Below are 16,940 nucleotides of genomic sequence, written 5' to 3'. Positions count from 1 at the left end.
CTAATTCGGAGGAATTAAGGACTCCTGAACGTCATTTATTTTAGCTTCCACAAACATTTTTAATACGTCGTAACTTGAAAGAATTCATTATCAAAAAGAGACGAAAAGCCTTCTTGAAAAATAATCGAGGCCACTCGGTAGATAGTAAAATATCATATAAAAAAGAATAGTAAATGAACATTCGACAAAATGCTAATTACTTTTTTTGATTACTTTTTTTATGCATCTCGCTATCAACTTTCGAACAACCTAAGACTTTCAGAACTAATCGAAGAACTGTTTGCTACAGAGACGAATGAAAATTTAGGTGCGTATACTATCTATTAAAGTGAGAAGAACACTATTATTAATAAATTGCAAACTTTTATGCATTCATAGGAAATGTGAAGATACAAAAATACGTAGAATGCACATGACGCGTAAATATATATAAAATTATAATATTTAGTAAATAAAATAACTCTGCACATAGATTCTACCTCTTTAATTATATTCATAAAAATATGCATTTGCATGAGTATCTACGGTCTAATTATATTATCAATATAATTGCACATAGGTTTGCAAATTAATCTTGAAAGAGATATTAGATCCGGTTATAGATGAAGATTGTTTCGACGAGAATTGGTACATTTAATTCGTAGGAAGAAACTTTAAACTCTGAACATTTTGAAATATTCTTTATCGACTTGTCTCATCAGTGTTTGTTTCAAGGCAGATCTTATCCTAGTTTTCTATTTAATATAATAAGTATTCCTCTACAAGTATATCTTCAACTTGGACGAAGATTATGTATATTTTAGAATAGAATTGTGACCGTTCTGGAAATTATGAATTTATATCGAATTTTGTCCTCGTTTCCAGGGTGAATTTGGTTAGGGGCACCTATTTATGCACATATAAACACTTCAATAAAACACTTTCTTCTTATTTATACGAATTGTAACTCTGATTAAGTATTCTTCTTGTCAATTTTCACGGATGAGATTGTTCCAAGATTAATTTGTACCTATATCGGTAAATTACTTCTTACTTTCATACTGACTTTCTTACTTTTATATAGACACTATACGCTCCTAAATTATTATTTAACCCCCTTTTTCAAATTCTTCCCTCCTACTTTTACCTTGATCAATTCCGTTAATAGGAAACAGTTTAAATACGTACATATTTTCTACTATTCTCTACGAATTTTAGTAAAATCGCGAGGAATAATAATTCTTACCATGTCATCGAGACATGAAAAGATTTCGTAAATAGATATTTTGTTGGCGCCATTTTCTACCTGTATCTTTCCTATTTTTGTATTTTGGAGACGATTAGAGCATGACTCGCGTATCCGCAGTTTTAAATAATATTTAGGAATCTTCACGGGCGCATTTCACCTACGAGAAACGGGTAATTTCTTATGTTCGTGATTTCTCCGCCGACTATCCTCACGGCTACTTTTCTCGCCGGACTGATCAACGCTTTATCATCGCTCGATGGAATCTCGTTCATGATTACAATCAGCGCTTGGAAAGAAGACATCAATGTGAATAGCAACAACATTTTCATCGTTTGTCAACGATATTCTATCGGCCTGAATTTGCCGGTTTCTTCGTTTTTTTTTCGCTACTCATCGTCAACCGCCTTTTGTCTTCCATTTTGCGGCTTTCAGAGTGATAAATTGAGAAGTTAATAAAAAGTATGATTAATTTAGTTTCTGAAAGGCTGAAGTGCACAATACAAAATCTTTAGTTACACATCCACGGGCACGTTCTATTCTATCGGGTTGTTCGGAAAATTCATGACAAAATCGAAGAATTTCGGGGTACTACTTACATATGCCTATATATACCCTGGGAAAATGTTTCTTTTTTTTAAATGACACGTTTTATTGACCAATGCCAGATTTTTCCCTTAATCGTTAACCTTATTTAATGTCCAATTTGTAAATAATCTTTATTAAGTAGCTTTTTATAAAAGTGCACAATAAACGATTGTTGCCAAATATATAAAATATATAATAGAATAAATTTACTGACAAAAAAAGCTACGAATTTTCAAAACAATCGTTTAGGGACTAATATAATATCGTAATATCGATAGAAATCTTCTTTGACAGATGATCAAACCTGATGTTATAACTATATCCAGATTAAAAGCAAAGTTTTGTTTTAACATATAATGCTATATATTTTGACTATAGAACACTCGAAGAAATACGATTCGTGTGAATTGTTTGTTATGAATATTAACTCGTTCACGTTCCTAAGTAATATAAAAACGAATAATAAGCACTTACGTCTATACAAGTACGAAGTAAATAATTAATATCTTGAGTTTAATCAATTTTGTACAAAATGTAACTAATAGGTTAATGACATAAAAGCATCATTTGAATTATATTACTGAATCATTCTAAAAATATGTACCATTATTATTTTCAATACACACTATGGCTTAAAAATATGTAGACACTTGTTAGGTTTAACAAAACATATTTTCATTACGAAATTACGCATAAATTGTACTATAATTTTACACATTCTCCGTAATCATCATATTTACGTATAATAAAATTGTGACGTGTGATTAAATTAATTTTTAACGTATAGCGCGTAATGATAAAATTAACTTGCGTAATTGTAAAATTACTCGTTACTTGGCAAGCTTTTTATCTTTAGATTCTTGGATTTCTGTGAATTATAAGTTAGATCAAGAAAGTTCTTCCAGATTTTTCGAATAGAAAAATTTTCGAGATTAATCCAAATAATGATATTTAAATAATAAATATTGTATATATATATATACATATTATATTATTGTTATATCTGTTATTTATTGAAATTATTTACTGATTTATCGTCAATTTGTATATTTTGGTCAAATTCAAAAAGTTTTACTATAAATTAATCAAAGTTTCCGAATACTTACAATCAATATTTACATAGTGTATATTATGTGTTGTTTTACACATATTCGTTCGTACAAATCGTAACTAACTAATCTTGATCTGTTTCGAATCTTTCGTGTTACTTTTTTAATAGGTGAGGCATTTTATATTGCAAGTAATATTTAAGCCTCTTTAATTCGATATAACATTTTAAATGCCCTGCAAATAGACGCATAATTTTATAAATTATTAATATAAATTTAGATCTCATTATCATAGATGTAAACGTTTTACTCTGCTAAAAATCTATAAATTTAAAGCAGGGACTATTCAAATCTTTACATATATATATTTTACGTTTAAATCATGTCGTAAGCATTGTCCAACCAACTCTGAAAATAGTCGTCATTATTCATGTTAAATTCCTTTTCGGTTGACTCACAATCAGTCTGTATAATGGGCAGAGCTGTTTCGCGTTCGTCAGCGTCTCCATTACATTGTATCGGCAGGGTGCCGTAGCTAGCAGCTATTCGCGCGCCTCTTGAGATCAGGGACAATCAAGTAGCCGTGAGGCTCGAAAAGATTAACTCTTTATGTATAATTATAACGCTACGATATGTTGCCCGATACGTGGAAAGTACCTATCACTTGCTAAAGAACTCTTACCATTATGAATATAACAGTCCCCTCCCCCCCACTCACAGCACTTGATCGCTCTTTCTTTTTTTTCTCTCGTTTTATCTGTATCTATCATCTGTCACTTTCACTCCCTCTTCTCGTTCTTCTTTTCCACAGAACGCGTTAAACTGAAAAAAAGAAGAGAAGAAAAAGGGGAACAGAAGCGTTTTAGAATCGTGCACACGTGGCATGTCCCGGAAAGCCGTCGTATACACAACTTTATTGATCGACACGATGTGCAGAACACGGTGCGTAGGCAAGGAAATTCTATAATTACACATGTTGTTTTTCTGTTCTTGTTCAGGATGGCCATTTATAGACTATTTGTCGTGCTGACAAAATAGCTAAACCTTCCCTTGTGATAAAATAAAACGTTTCCTTTCTTTCTTTCGTGCTTTCCCCTCTTTCGTTAAAAATAGGACCTGCTATGGGATTAGCGCAATGGGACGCGTCGCGCAACGAACAAGTTTTGTTCTTAAGGGACTATCCTACGTGTGCACGTATTTTATCAAGTTATCTATACACGGTTAATTATAACGTGCAATATAACTATGCGGGAAGTCCGACAAAGTGAGATTAAAATAAGTATCAGAAATTCGCATTCTTTTGCTTCGACATGATTAGGCAACTATGATGATATAATTAATTTAGTTCGTTTGCATTTAGCCGTTTTAATAAAATAAATAATTTACTAATTATTACTATTATTTATTTATTCTATATAAAAGATTGTCTAAGATTTTAGTTATTTTAAATAACAAATAAAAAGTTTCAATAATAACGGATCATGATCTCGTATATCTAACGATACGTCTCTATTTAAAATAAAAAAAGAAAGAAAAAAGGGAGAAAATACCAATTTGATTAAATATTCATAATATTCATCTTTTATAGAAGTTGTATTAAAATTGAAAATATAATTGTACTCTATGTACATATGTATCTATACATTATATGTAGATCGACAAAGTGTACGGCTTTGGCCTGTACTAAACTTTTTCAGGTAAAACAAATGTATGTAAAATTTATACTAATAATATTACATAGTAATAGAGTGTATGTCATACACATATAATGGTTCTTACAATGTATATTATTACTGTATAATGTACTATACATAGAGGTATAATGTATATTGTAGTTTTATTGCACGGTATAACTAAACGTATGTAACTAGCTTTACATTAATGATTTTTATTCGTGAGTTTCATCAAAAAGAGCGAGGAACAAGCGATTAAATGAAGAAAACGTTAATAGCGGAATAAACGAATATCATAGTCAAATACGACCAATTATATCATTATACTGATAACAAGGTACAACAGTCTTAATTTCTGATTTGTAAATAGGATGCCAGTTTCCATACCGGTATACATACTTAGCGTCTGTTAGCAAACATACGTAAGTACATACGTATATAATTTTTGTTTTATATATAAATATGTAAGATATTTAAAAACAAAATATTCACATGCACACATACAAAGCTCGTATGTACCATACCTATTTAACTTATAATATTTTTTTATACATACATATATACGATATGTATATGAAATATATAGGTAATTCTGCCTTCTTACTTATTATTAGTACATAAATTAGCTTTATGACGAGTACATACATGATACTACAACTAGGAATGTAGAAACGTTAAATAATCGATCACAATGTTCATCTTTGGTTATGCATGTCGACAAAAAAGCAATGACAAGAAAATAATGTGTTTAATGGTAATAATAGTGACACACTAAAGATATTCAATTCTTTTGTTTGTCGTATTAAATCGTTTTCAGTATTTCGGAAATCGAAACATCAATTTAATAAAAGAAAAATTCATATATTTAAATAACAGATGTTAAAATTAGAAGTATTAAACTATATACGATAAATGCTTCAACATTTGTTTGAAACGATAACTATACGATTACATTCCTTAATTTCGAACAAGAAATTCGATTTACGAATTGACATTCATTACACCGTGTTCGATCGTTATAATAGACCAATCGAATGAACGGATTTGTCCATCGCGTCCCGTCGCAATAATCACCGAATAGCGATGGATAACTCTCTTTAACTTATCGATAAAACAATAAGTACATCCGTATATACCTATTTTCTCGCGGATCTGATAAATTCTTCTCGATGGTTCAGTACGAAATCGATTTAATTCGATATCGTATCAACGTAGTTAAAAAATCTGAAATCGAGGACACTGATACGCGCAGAGAGATTTCGAACGATGGTAAACGGATCGATGTTGCGTGGTCGACGTTACGAGAAGAAGAAAAAAAGAAAAACAAAACAAAGAAGAAAAAGAGAAGGAGGGAAGAAGAGGAGGAGAAGAAGAAGAAGAAGAATAAGAAGGAAAAGAAGGACGAGAAGGAGAAAAAGAAGAAGAAAAAGGACGAAAAAGCAGAAAGAGAAGAAGGAAAATGCGCCCGTGCGTATATACCTATCTCTTTTTTTTCATCTTTTTCTTTTTAGAAAAAATCACTGTTAACCGGCGAATTGCTATTCACTAAGTGTTATCTCGTTTTCTTTCCCCCTATTGCCGTTTCAATGGTCTCATTTCTAACTCTTGCGAGTCGAAACAGACCAGAAAAACGAACGGAATTCTTCCTTGGAATTCGACAATATTTTCGCGAAATAGATAACGATTGATACAAGCGACAATCGAAAATAGTTGCACGAAGAAGCCGCGTCTATATGAGTTTATAAAATTTCTGCAAGACAATAAAATCGCTGCCCCCGTGTATTTCGGTATAATCAAGGAAGACATTGTGATTGTTCGTTCTTTAATATATATATATATATATATTATATGTATATGTATATAATATATATTCCCCCCTCCCTCCCACAAATTCTCCCTTTTTTTCTCCACTTGTGTTTACTCTCCGTTTACGTATATTACACATCTTTTTTTTACTTTTTCCTGTGTTTTTTTCTTCTTCTTTGTTTAATTTCTTTCTTTTTCTCTTGTTTTAATTATCCTATAGCAATTGACTTTTATTAAGGAATGATCTTGTGCATCGCGCAGAGTATGCACAGTAATGTAGCTAGAGGCCACCCCCGCGCGACATTTGGTGCTGAGGACTCGGCGATCGGCGCGGGTATAATTTGCACTGGAACAACGAATTAAAAAAACAAATATCACGTTAGAAACACAGAATGTGCGAACTTGGACAATAGTAAAACTGCCCAAGTTGTCAAAAAAACTAACTCGTGGTTTTTTATAGAAATTTTATACATTTACGTTTTTAATAAATAAAATGATTATTTCATAAAGTATATGGATTTTTTGCACTGTTTCCTTTATGTAGCCTTCCTAATTTTGATTTCGAATACTTTGATCAAATGCCACTCCGTAATTCAAGTAATATAGTTCGTGTTAAAATTTAATAAACGAAATATTTGACGACTAGTGGTAATTATATACCTCACTTCAAAAGTCTTATAATATATTTTATCTATCGTAAAGTTTCAATATTTAATATAAATAATGAACTTTAAATTATATCCCGTTCATAGTATGTATTTTAATACACTAACAACTTTTATATATATCAAATTCTTTTTTGTCATATAAAATATAGAATTAAATGACATTCCTCGATATCTTTAAACAATTATAAAACTTTTTCGTTTCAAAGGAAACATAATAACTGTAAATAAAATATAATGTTGCGAAAGAAGTGATCTAAAAACGTGAAAGAATAGTCCACAGGACCGGATAATATAAAAACGAAAAGTTTTTATACGAAAAATACATATTGCATATTTGCAATTATTTTTTTACAAGAAATTATAGAATGCGAGATATTCGAAAAATATGAGAAATTGTAAATAGGAATTTCGCCTTTTAATATAACATGGTGTACGACTGTTGACGTAACTGGAATAAATTTTAGCGTCGAATGTATTTCTAATGAGAAATGGAAGAACATGTTACGAGAGGTATGAAGATAAAAGCGCATGGAAAAGATGTGATAAATCTGTTTCTTTTAATTCTCTGACTTCCATGTCACTAGCTAAAAACACGTATTTTAATATAAAACAGCCAAAAAGCGGAGTAACCAGATAGATTGAGGGTATAAGTCTTTTGAAAGTAGAAGATAAATATACAATGTTTCGTAAGAAATGAATAATATGAGTTTTGTTATTACGATGGTTTAAAAAAATTTAAGTTAATGTACATAACTAACGTTGCAATGATTGATCACATTACGTTGTTCATTTGGCATTGCCATTTGTTTGGAATTTAAGCATGAATCTATTGAAAAGTACATGTTTTCAAAATGAAAACCTGTTTTATCAAAAATAAAATATTCCTACGTGTTTAATAATACGTTAGAACAACGATTTTAAGATTGAAAGTAAACAATTTTTCATTCACGATTTTCTGCATTGTATCGTCACAAATTATTGACAGATCATATAAATTACTGAAAAGAAAATATAGTTCCTTCTTCACAAGAGAACATTAAATATATAATACAGGAATTACAATATATATAGGAAATCTATTTTTATTATACCATAATAACCTATATTACTCTATATCTAAACTATTTTCGATAGCACAGTTTAATAATGTTCGCTCTAATATATCACATACAGTTTATTGAAAGCTATATTTCACTTTCAGCATAGTAAATTGACTTAATTATAGCAATGACAAAAAAAAAAAAAAATAGAAAAGTTAACAAGAACACGCTTAAGCACACTGCTCATATCTTTACTTTTACTTGATTACTTGATTACTTTTCTTTGATTACATTTAATAATTAATATACTTGATATACATATAACACTATATATAGTACAAAAGATATTATATTATTTAGCATGATTGTGCATGAAAACCAAGTCAAATATGGAATAGTTGCTACGAGTATGAGATTAGATGTACATGGAACTGAAGAAAGTACGAATTTCGCGATTGCTATTTTTAATTGGATGTTTCCTCTCGCGATGCAATAGCACTTCAAACGGGTTAATTAGAACTACTTTTTAGGGTAACTACGCATCTCATTCATTAGTTCACCTTATCTGAAGCATGGAAAAGGAATTTGAGATGAAAACCTCGTGACTACTAGATTAGAGTAAAAGAATGTTTTTTAGCAGAAAAAAAGAACGAAGAAATGACATCATGTACGTGATTCTTTTTTCTCTTTGTGAAACCAAATCTGCTAATACGTACTTGCGTATCGATGTCTATCTGAAATAACGAATTTCCATTTGAAAAGCAAATTTCTATTTAAACCAGGCAAGTTCCATAAAATACGGGACGTTCATATATGATTTCCGGATTAAAAAAAAAAAAAGAAAAAAGATAGCAAAAATAAATAGGTCACGTGCGCACTCTGTACGCGATGAATAGCATTCGAAAATCCGATTGAGGACCTCTCTAAAAGTGAGTGCTCGATAACTGATACATAAAAAGGATATGACCTATGAGAAGATTGTAAAAACATAATCCTCAATAATCGTTGAATGAAAGTTTAGAAAATCTGTATAGAAACATTGAATAAAGGCAGTGTTTAGAAATTATACATTGGTAATTAATCTGCCTCTTTTATGCACCTGGGCAAAATGTTCTAAAGTTACTTTCCTAAAATTGGATCAACGAGCAGTGTTAAAAAATTCTGTGAGAAATAAATTTCTGGAACTAAATATCTGCAAACTGGATTTATACTACCTAAACTGGATTTCCAATTATATGCACCACTCCATATTCGTGATTTTAACAAAATAATAAAATAAATACGTTAATAAATTCTAAAATGAAAGATTGGAACGAAAATATAATTGTTAAAAATTATATTAAGTGGAATAATTACCTGAAACCGATTCCATCCTAACATCAGCGTACTGCACGTGGCGTAATGGGTAATCAGGAATAGTTGAATAGCAACTGATTTCCAAATATCCATTTTCCCCTGTATGCAACGCGGATACTTCTATCGTTAGTTTTGCAGTAGCTGACATTAGTTGGTGTTCGTGATACGTGTGAGGATAGTGGTTTACCAGACTAATATCCACCTACATAGTATAACACACAAAAAGCTCATGACATTTGGTCAGAATAAATTTTGGCAAAAATATTATTATTCGATGACGTATTTATGGCTTGTCGGGTTTCGATCGTATTCTAACGATGCGTTGGAGTTATGCAAATGTTTCGAATATATTGTTACAGTCTACTCGTTCATGGCAGACCTGAAATTAACGTAACGACTTCGGGCCGTGTTGTCACTATTTACACTCCTCGTCAAAGAGATAGCCCATGTGATCTTTAATTTCTCAATTAATTTCTTACAACAAGAAAATAATAATCAACATAAATTGTAACTAACGATAATTACTTATCAAACGTATATACTTATTTAATAATGGATACATCCCCCTTTATTTTCTATTACTTCTATTGTACGATTTGGTATCGACTTATATAGTTTCTGAATGTAATTTTGACTTAACGTATTCCATTCGCGTACAATTGCATTTTTTAATTGTTGTGCGTGTTGATACTGCTTTCCATTCGCGTATATGCCGTGAACAAGTTCTGCCCAGAAATTTTCAATAATATTAAGGTCCGGGGAGCGTGCAGGCCGGGGCAAAATAGATATATTTTTTTCATTAAAATATGATTGGACCAATCTTGATGTGTGTACAGCTGCGTTATCTTGTTGAAAGATGTAATCAGGCCCAGAAATGCGTTCTGCGTGATTATTTATTTGTTTTTTGATTAAATTTATGTATTTATGCATTCTCCCAACGACGAACTTGATACTTGTGTTGTCGAAATAACCGATGCCGGCCATCACGCTGCCTCCCCCATTTGTCATCGAATTGCTGACATTGTCTCTTTTCTTATGTCATGAAAATAATATTGGAACCCATCAGGACCATTCAAGTTGAATATTTTTCGTCTGCCTTCTCCATTTCTTTTTCCAATGCACTCTTTCTTTTGCAAAGCGTAAACGTTCTACTTTGTGCTTCGTTGTTAACGAAGGTTTCTTTTTCAATTTTAGCCTCTTGATATTTTTGCAGGATAGTAGAACTCGACGAACACTTGAAACACTGACACTAACACTAGATTTTTCCATTATTTGCCTCGTTAATTGTTTGCATTAACTGCGAGTTGGAAGCTACACGCAAAATCGCTCGCTTATCACGATTGGATAACGATGACGGCCAACCGGTACTTTTCTTTTTGCCATAATCTTCAACATTTTTTAAGAAATTGTGTATTACTTTACGACTTCTTATTATTACTTTCGATATTTTTGCTACTGATAACTGTTGCTGTTTTAGTTCTAGAATTTGCTTTTTTTCACAGTCGTTTAATATTTTTCCGCGTCCCATACTTACACATTTATATAATATATATACTGCAATCTTTTCTCGTCGATAGGTCACGAACTACTGAGCAATTTCCAAACATATTGACAGAGTGTGCTATCATTTCGACCTCAATTTGGAATAGTTTTTCTTAGTTGGTAAAAACATCTACGACATTGTCACTTATTTCCAGCAAGCCGCATATCCTCAGCTCATAATGTTTTGATATTATACATTACAGACGAAAAACTTTACACGCGTCATTAAGAAATTGAAGACAGCTCACATGGGCTATCTCTTTGACGAGGAGCGTATTTGTATGCTAGCGATGATTGGGAGGCTTCCCAATTTCAACTCTGTTCTGAACAAGTAAACTGCAATGTTCACAAGACGTCGACGCGTCGCGTCGATACAAACATTAACGCAAACGCACGATTAAAAACTTGAAAAACCATAAATATATCATCCAATAATCATCGTGCAAACTTAAAATCTAAAATATTATTATTATTAATAAAAGATGCATAATCATCTTTGTAGACAAATATGAAGGTCTGAGAATCATAGTGGTGTAAGTCAGACCATCGCTAGTTTTCGTAATATACTCTTCTGCTTCTATTAGGTGTTATAAAGAGTTCAATATATTTTTTCAAGTCGTAAAAACATATCGTGCCAATGAATAAAATTGTAACTCGATCAATTTGAAACTACAGGGATAATAGTTGAAAACTAAAAGTTAAAATATCCAGATTCTCAGAATCATGACTTATATCACTATAATTTTTAGTCCATCGTACAATGCATATAAAGAAAAATAAAAATATCATTCACTGATCAGTTAAAAGAATCATCGTTATATTTTTATGTACAATCTTTTGTGTTTAGTATTGGTTTCAACGAAATAAAATTGAATACAAATTTTAATATCGTGGAAACATGATTACAATCCTTCAAAAGTATGGTAAGTGTAGAATGAACGATTTAAAAAATAATTATTTCTTTATGATATATTATTTTATATTATTATCTGCATAGAAAATAAATATTACATAACAATTGCGTCACTTATTATGACGTTTATATGTAGTTACTACTATATATTATGTATATTTGATGGCTTAGTCGGACCAGACTGTAAAATTTCCATTACATTTAAGACGCAAAATTTTTCAAAACAAAAAAAGGACAAAAATAGCTGAATGACATTGATCGAACGTTGAATTATTACAGGATGACTCGGAGAGTTTCTCGTACGCTTTTATAAAAAAAAAGTTATAGCAGTATTACACATGGATACGAGAAGATAATATGAAAGTTTAACTCTCAATTTAACTCACACAACTTATCGTACCGTAATTCGATGATTATTCTAAACTAAACTAAACATCAACTTAACTTGCCGCTTATCGAAAACTTCAACCTTTGAGTACACATTTTCTTCAAATATACCTAATAAAACGCATTAAAATTGCCAATTGATAGAAAAATAATAAAAAAAATCTATTTCATTTGTTTGTATTTTCTTGTTTAGGAAAGAAATTATAAAATATTAATTTAAATATTGTGCAAATATAATTACTCATTTACATTTATAGCTCAATTTCTAAGATACTTTACTTACGATACTTTTTACTTAATACCAAAATTAATTGGTTTATTAAATTGGTTCGGTCTAAAATGTATATACATATATATTTTGTACTTTACTGAACACTTTAAATATTTTGATTATTACAATATTAAATGTATTTTTAATTGTTTATAAAATTTCATAGATATAGGTCTAAAGCCTAGTATAATTTGTTCACAAATGTATATGCTTAATATAATGTTGATTGCACTTTAGCTTTACATATCTTCATATGTAGATATATGCATCTAGGTATATGCTAATAATATTGAAATTATAATAATATTGAATATTACAGTATTATTGAAATTTGACTCATCGCCTTCTTGAAATAATTCCCTTGTAGTCCTCAAATATTATATATTTATCGTATTAGGAAATATAAGTATGTTGGAAATTAAAATTGAAATTTGAGATTAACGAGCAATATAAAAATAAATAAAATTTTAAAGACATACACGACAGCGCTACTAATTAAATTAATCCGTTGAATAAAGTTGACGTTAATAGACGAAGAAAGGAAAATTTCGTGAAACACGACTGCTGTCAGTGAGTGATAACACGTGAAGAAAAAGAAACATTGTGAAGATGTAGTTTTACTTATACTTATACTTAATACTTTTACTTATACTTATACGTATACTTTTACTTATACTTATACGTATACTTTTACTTATACTTATACGTATACTTTAAATGATTAAAGCTAAGGACATTACCGAGTAAAAATTAATTCGTTTTGGATTGTTGGCTGTTATCTTTGATATTTACTCACCTCCTTGCCGTTTATGTACCAAGTCAAGTGAGGAACTGGATGCGCAGCCGAGGAGGTGCAGTTTGCCTCTAAACTTTCACCGACCACGTACATGCTTTTCTTGAACGTGATTTTGGGGTTTTCAGTCTGTGGGACTGTACAATTTCATAACATTAATTAGAATAGAATTACTCTGGAGAAGACCAGTGCAAGAACAATTCAGTGCTACAGAAAACTTCGCTAAATGTTTACTTTCGCTTCATTTTTATTAGGTCACGCAGAAAATTCTTTCATTTTTTAATAAGCTATAACTAAGCTGTATGTAATGCGCCTTTATATATGTATGTAGTACTAACAAAATTTATTACATTCAAACAAACATCTTCTCTTAACCAATATATACATATACTCAATAATATATATATATTCTTTTTCGAAAATTCAATCGCATTATTTATTAAATAATTAATGAAATGGTTTTGTATGTTTGATAGATTGACCCTTTGAGTGTTTAAATATTTCGGAAGGAATATATTCTTAGTTTGCTGTATTCGACGTTTAATAGAAAAATATATTTTATAGAAATTTGTTCATCTATTGTTCGCTGAACAAAGATAAATATACACGTCTACCTACAAAGACAATGTTTCGTTCGTTATACCAAATGTGTAACTGGAAGCCAAGTTGCACTAGAAACATAATATAATTATTCAAACTATGACAACTATGACAACTATGACAACTATGACAACCTAATCCCAATGAATATATTATTCTATGTATATGTATATGTATATACTATATGTATAGAATGATACGTTTAATAAACGTAGTATGTATTAGAAAAAAAGTGACCTAAAGGGCGACAGGACTTTCCACGGCACATGGGCCTTCTACCACAATAATCGAATAATTATGTAGTAATATTATCAAATTGAAAAATGACAAGTACCGGTTATAGACTACTGTTGCACGAACATTATCATCTTTTTCTAAATCCTACAAGTTTATGTTAAACATGACAATCAGCTGATTTGTATAATTTTTTACAATTATTTTATAAATCTTTATTTACATAGTTACCAAACTTATTACCGTTATAATAGAATATTTATTAACATTAATAATTTGTAAAATTTCAATAATTATATTAATTCAATTTAAAAAGACATAAATTACGAATTATTAGTATTAATAAATACGCCTAAAGATCATTAACGAGTTTAGTAATGGAATGAATGAAATTTTACAAGTGAATTTTATAGATTATAGATTATTCAAGTAGATATTCTTAAGGAAATAATTACAAGTACGAAGAATAGATACGAAAAATTACTAAGTCACAAAAGAAAAGTTCATAATTTATGCTTATAACTTGACAATTTGCAATTATATACATTATTATTTGGTTAAATACCGTTAATTATTATTCAGCAGAACTCCCACAATAAAAACATTTTAGATTAAAAAGAATAAATTCCGTATTTGCAATTATACATTATTCCTTCTATGAATTTCACCTGCAAATACATTATATTATATAAAATATATGATAATATATGTTATATTTGTTTTCAATCGAATAATTTCTTCTAACCTGTATGGATCTGTTATGACTTATGCCGATAAAAGTCACATAATTTTACTGCAAGGATGTTGTGTTTTATCACGTTTTTATTTTACCATATAAACGAAAACATTGCTTAATTAACCAGTCGATCAATGAAGAATAAAGTGAAGTGTTAGTACCAGATTAACGTTCGATGAAAGTTTAGAATCTTACGAAGACAAATTTTAATATAAATTGCAATCGCGTAGTTGGAAAAGGCATGAGCCAACTTAGGCTACGTTTGTACTGGATGCATATTCGGATACGTCCGTGTACATACACGAATAAACGCATTAAACGCCTTGAAATATAATAAATGCAAGTGGTTTTGTTATGTTATACATACTACACGTATATTGATCATTCGATGTCGTCTATACTTGTCGATATACGTAATTTTTTCATCAGATTCGTTGTGACTGAGAATTCATGGTCGATATCTTTCAAACGAATGATGATTGTTTATCAAGTGTTTCTTTCGTTTCATCTATGCAGAATATAAAAATGTGTTTCAGAATTTATTCTAAAATAATCGCACTCTCGAATTTATCTACTTGATTTAAAATCTCGAACCGAAATACGATATTTTTCATTTACCTCTCTTAAAGAAAACATCTTATTTCCTCGTTTTAATTTACCATTTATTAGTAAGACCTTGAATAAAAGATTATCAAAACAACATATAATAAAAATTTGCTAAATTCATGTCCATTTCGTATAACATGTAACGCAGTACTGATCATCCAATACTGAATACTGAATGACGTATCCAGTATGTATAACCAACACACCACTTTATTCGTCCATATACATGTATACATACATGTATATAAATCCGAATACGCATTTATGCGTTGATATAAAATTGGGTGTAATTGAATTTAATGGTACTCGGCTCCATCTCTACTTATGTATCATATATCAATATCGTTTTATGATGCATGTAACAAACGTGTATTATACATACTTGCACATAATTACTCTATTATTCATTTCCTTCGTTTCAGAAACATAAATGCAAATATTATTGTTCCATAAATGTCATGCAACAAGGAACCCCTTCACAATGTATGATAATTGGTACCCTGATGAAGGATGGCGAGAACATGAGTTCTAAGGAATGAATGAAAAACGAGAATGAGGCAACTATGACAAAATTTCAGATGGTACGAGCTATCAATCCGACCTTTTATCCGCGAAGAACGTTTAACCAGAAACGCAAGAAGGTGACAACATACAAGACGGGGGATCTGGTGGCGATCAAGAACTCGCAGGCCGGTCCTGGGCTAAAGTTCCACTCGAAGCTCCCTGGGCCGTATCGAATGGTAAAAGTTTTACGGAATGACCGTTACATGGACCAGCGAAAAGGTGAGCACAAAGGGCCGCAAACGGCCTCTACGCTGACTGATCATATGAAGTTGGACATTGTTGGAGTTAGTAGTGCGAGTGACGATAAGCACATCTGAGGTCAGATGTATTTGTTAGAATGGCCGAGTATAGTATCATGAACAGATCGTCAAAGGGTCTGGGAACTTCAATGGGCCAAGCGATGTGTCGTCGGCCCTTCAGTCGAATAGTTACGCAGAAAAGAGACCTACGTGACCATGGCCGTGGACGGTTGCGAAACACGTACGTGGTGAGGCTATGAGAAAAGACAAAGGGATGCTTAAGGAAGAAAGACGAATCAACAGACAGTCGTTAGTTGAGAGTCGAGTTGTGAGCAGTCGTTAACTAAGAGGGGAGCACGAGACGGGTATGGGTTCTCGCGGCGTAGTACCACGCCGTGAGAAACCCTGATGAATCTGATATTGTCCTATAGCCAGGTGGCGGCCGGTCGGTGCCCTTACGCATCCGCCGGTTTACCGATCCGGTGTGGAGAATTTCGGAGAAGTTGGTAGTCCCATACCTGTCAAGAACGCTCACCTCACCTTCTCGTTGGAGCTCCCCGTCACTTTATACCGGCTTTAACCGGGGTAGGGTGCGGAAGAGTAAGTGGCACTAGGACTGGAACTAATGGTGACGACCTCGGCGAAATTTA

At 31.3% G+C, this 16,940-nt stretch overlaps 1 protein-coding gene across 1 annotated transcript in view; it reads right to left on the bottom strand.

Moving 5' to 3' along the window:
- Positions 1-6,491: 6,491 nt before the first annotated feature.
- The window catches only part of LOC117216175, a 32,407-nt gene continuing 21,958 nt past the window's right edge, over positions 6,492-16,940 (bottom strand). Inside the window, exons 4-6 of the mRNA XM_033462717.1 lie at positions 13,315-13,448; positions 9,406-9,607; positions 6,492-6,687 (exon numbers count right to left, since the gene is read on the bottom strand). Coding sequence (XP_033318608.1) covers positions 6,575-6,687; positions 9,406-9,607; positions 13,315-13,448 — 449 coding nt within the window. The 3' untranslated portion in view covers positions 6,492-6,574. The remainder of the gene's footprint in view (positions 6,688-9,405; positions 9,608-13,314; positions 13,449-16,940) is intronic.

This window comes from Bombus bifarius, unplaced genomic scaffold, assembly GCF_011952205.1.
Source record: "Bombus bifarius isolate JDL3187 unplaced genomic scaffold, Bbif_JDL3187 scf7180000010252, whole genome shotgun sequence".
Classification (NCBI taxonomy): Eukaryota; Metazoa; Arthropoda; class Insecta; order Hymenoptera; family Apidae; genus Bombus; species Bombus bifarius.
This window is presented reverse-complemented; position numbering and strand designations above follow the sequence as displayed.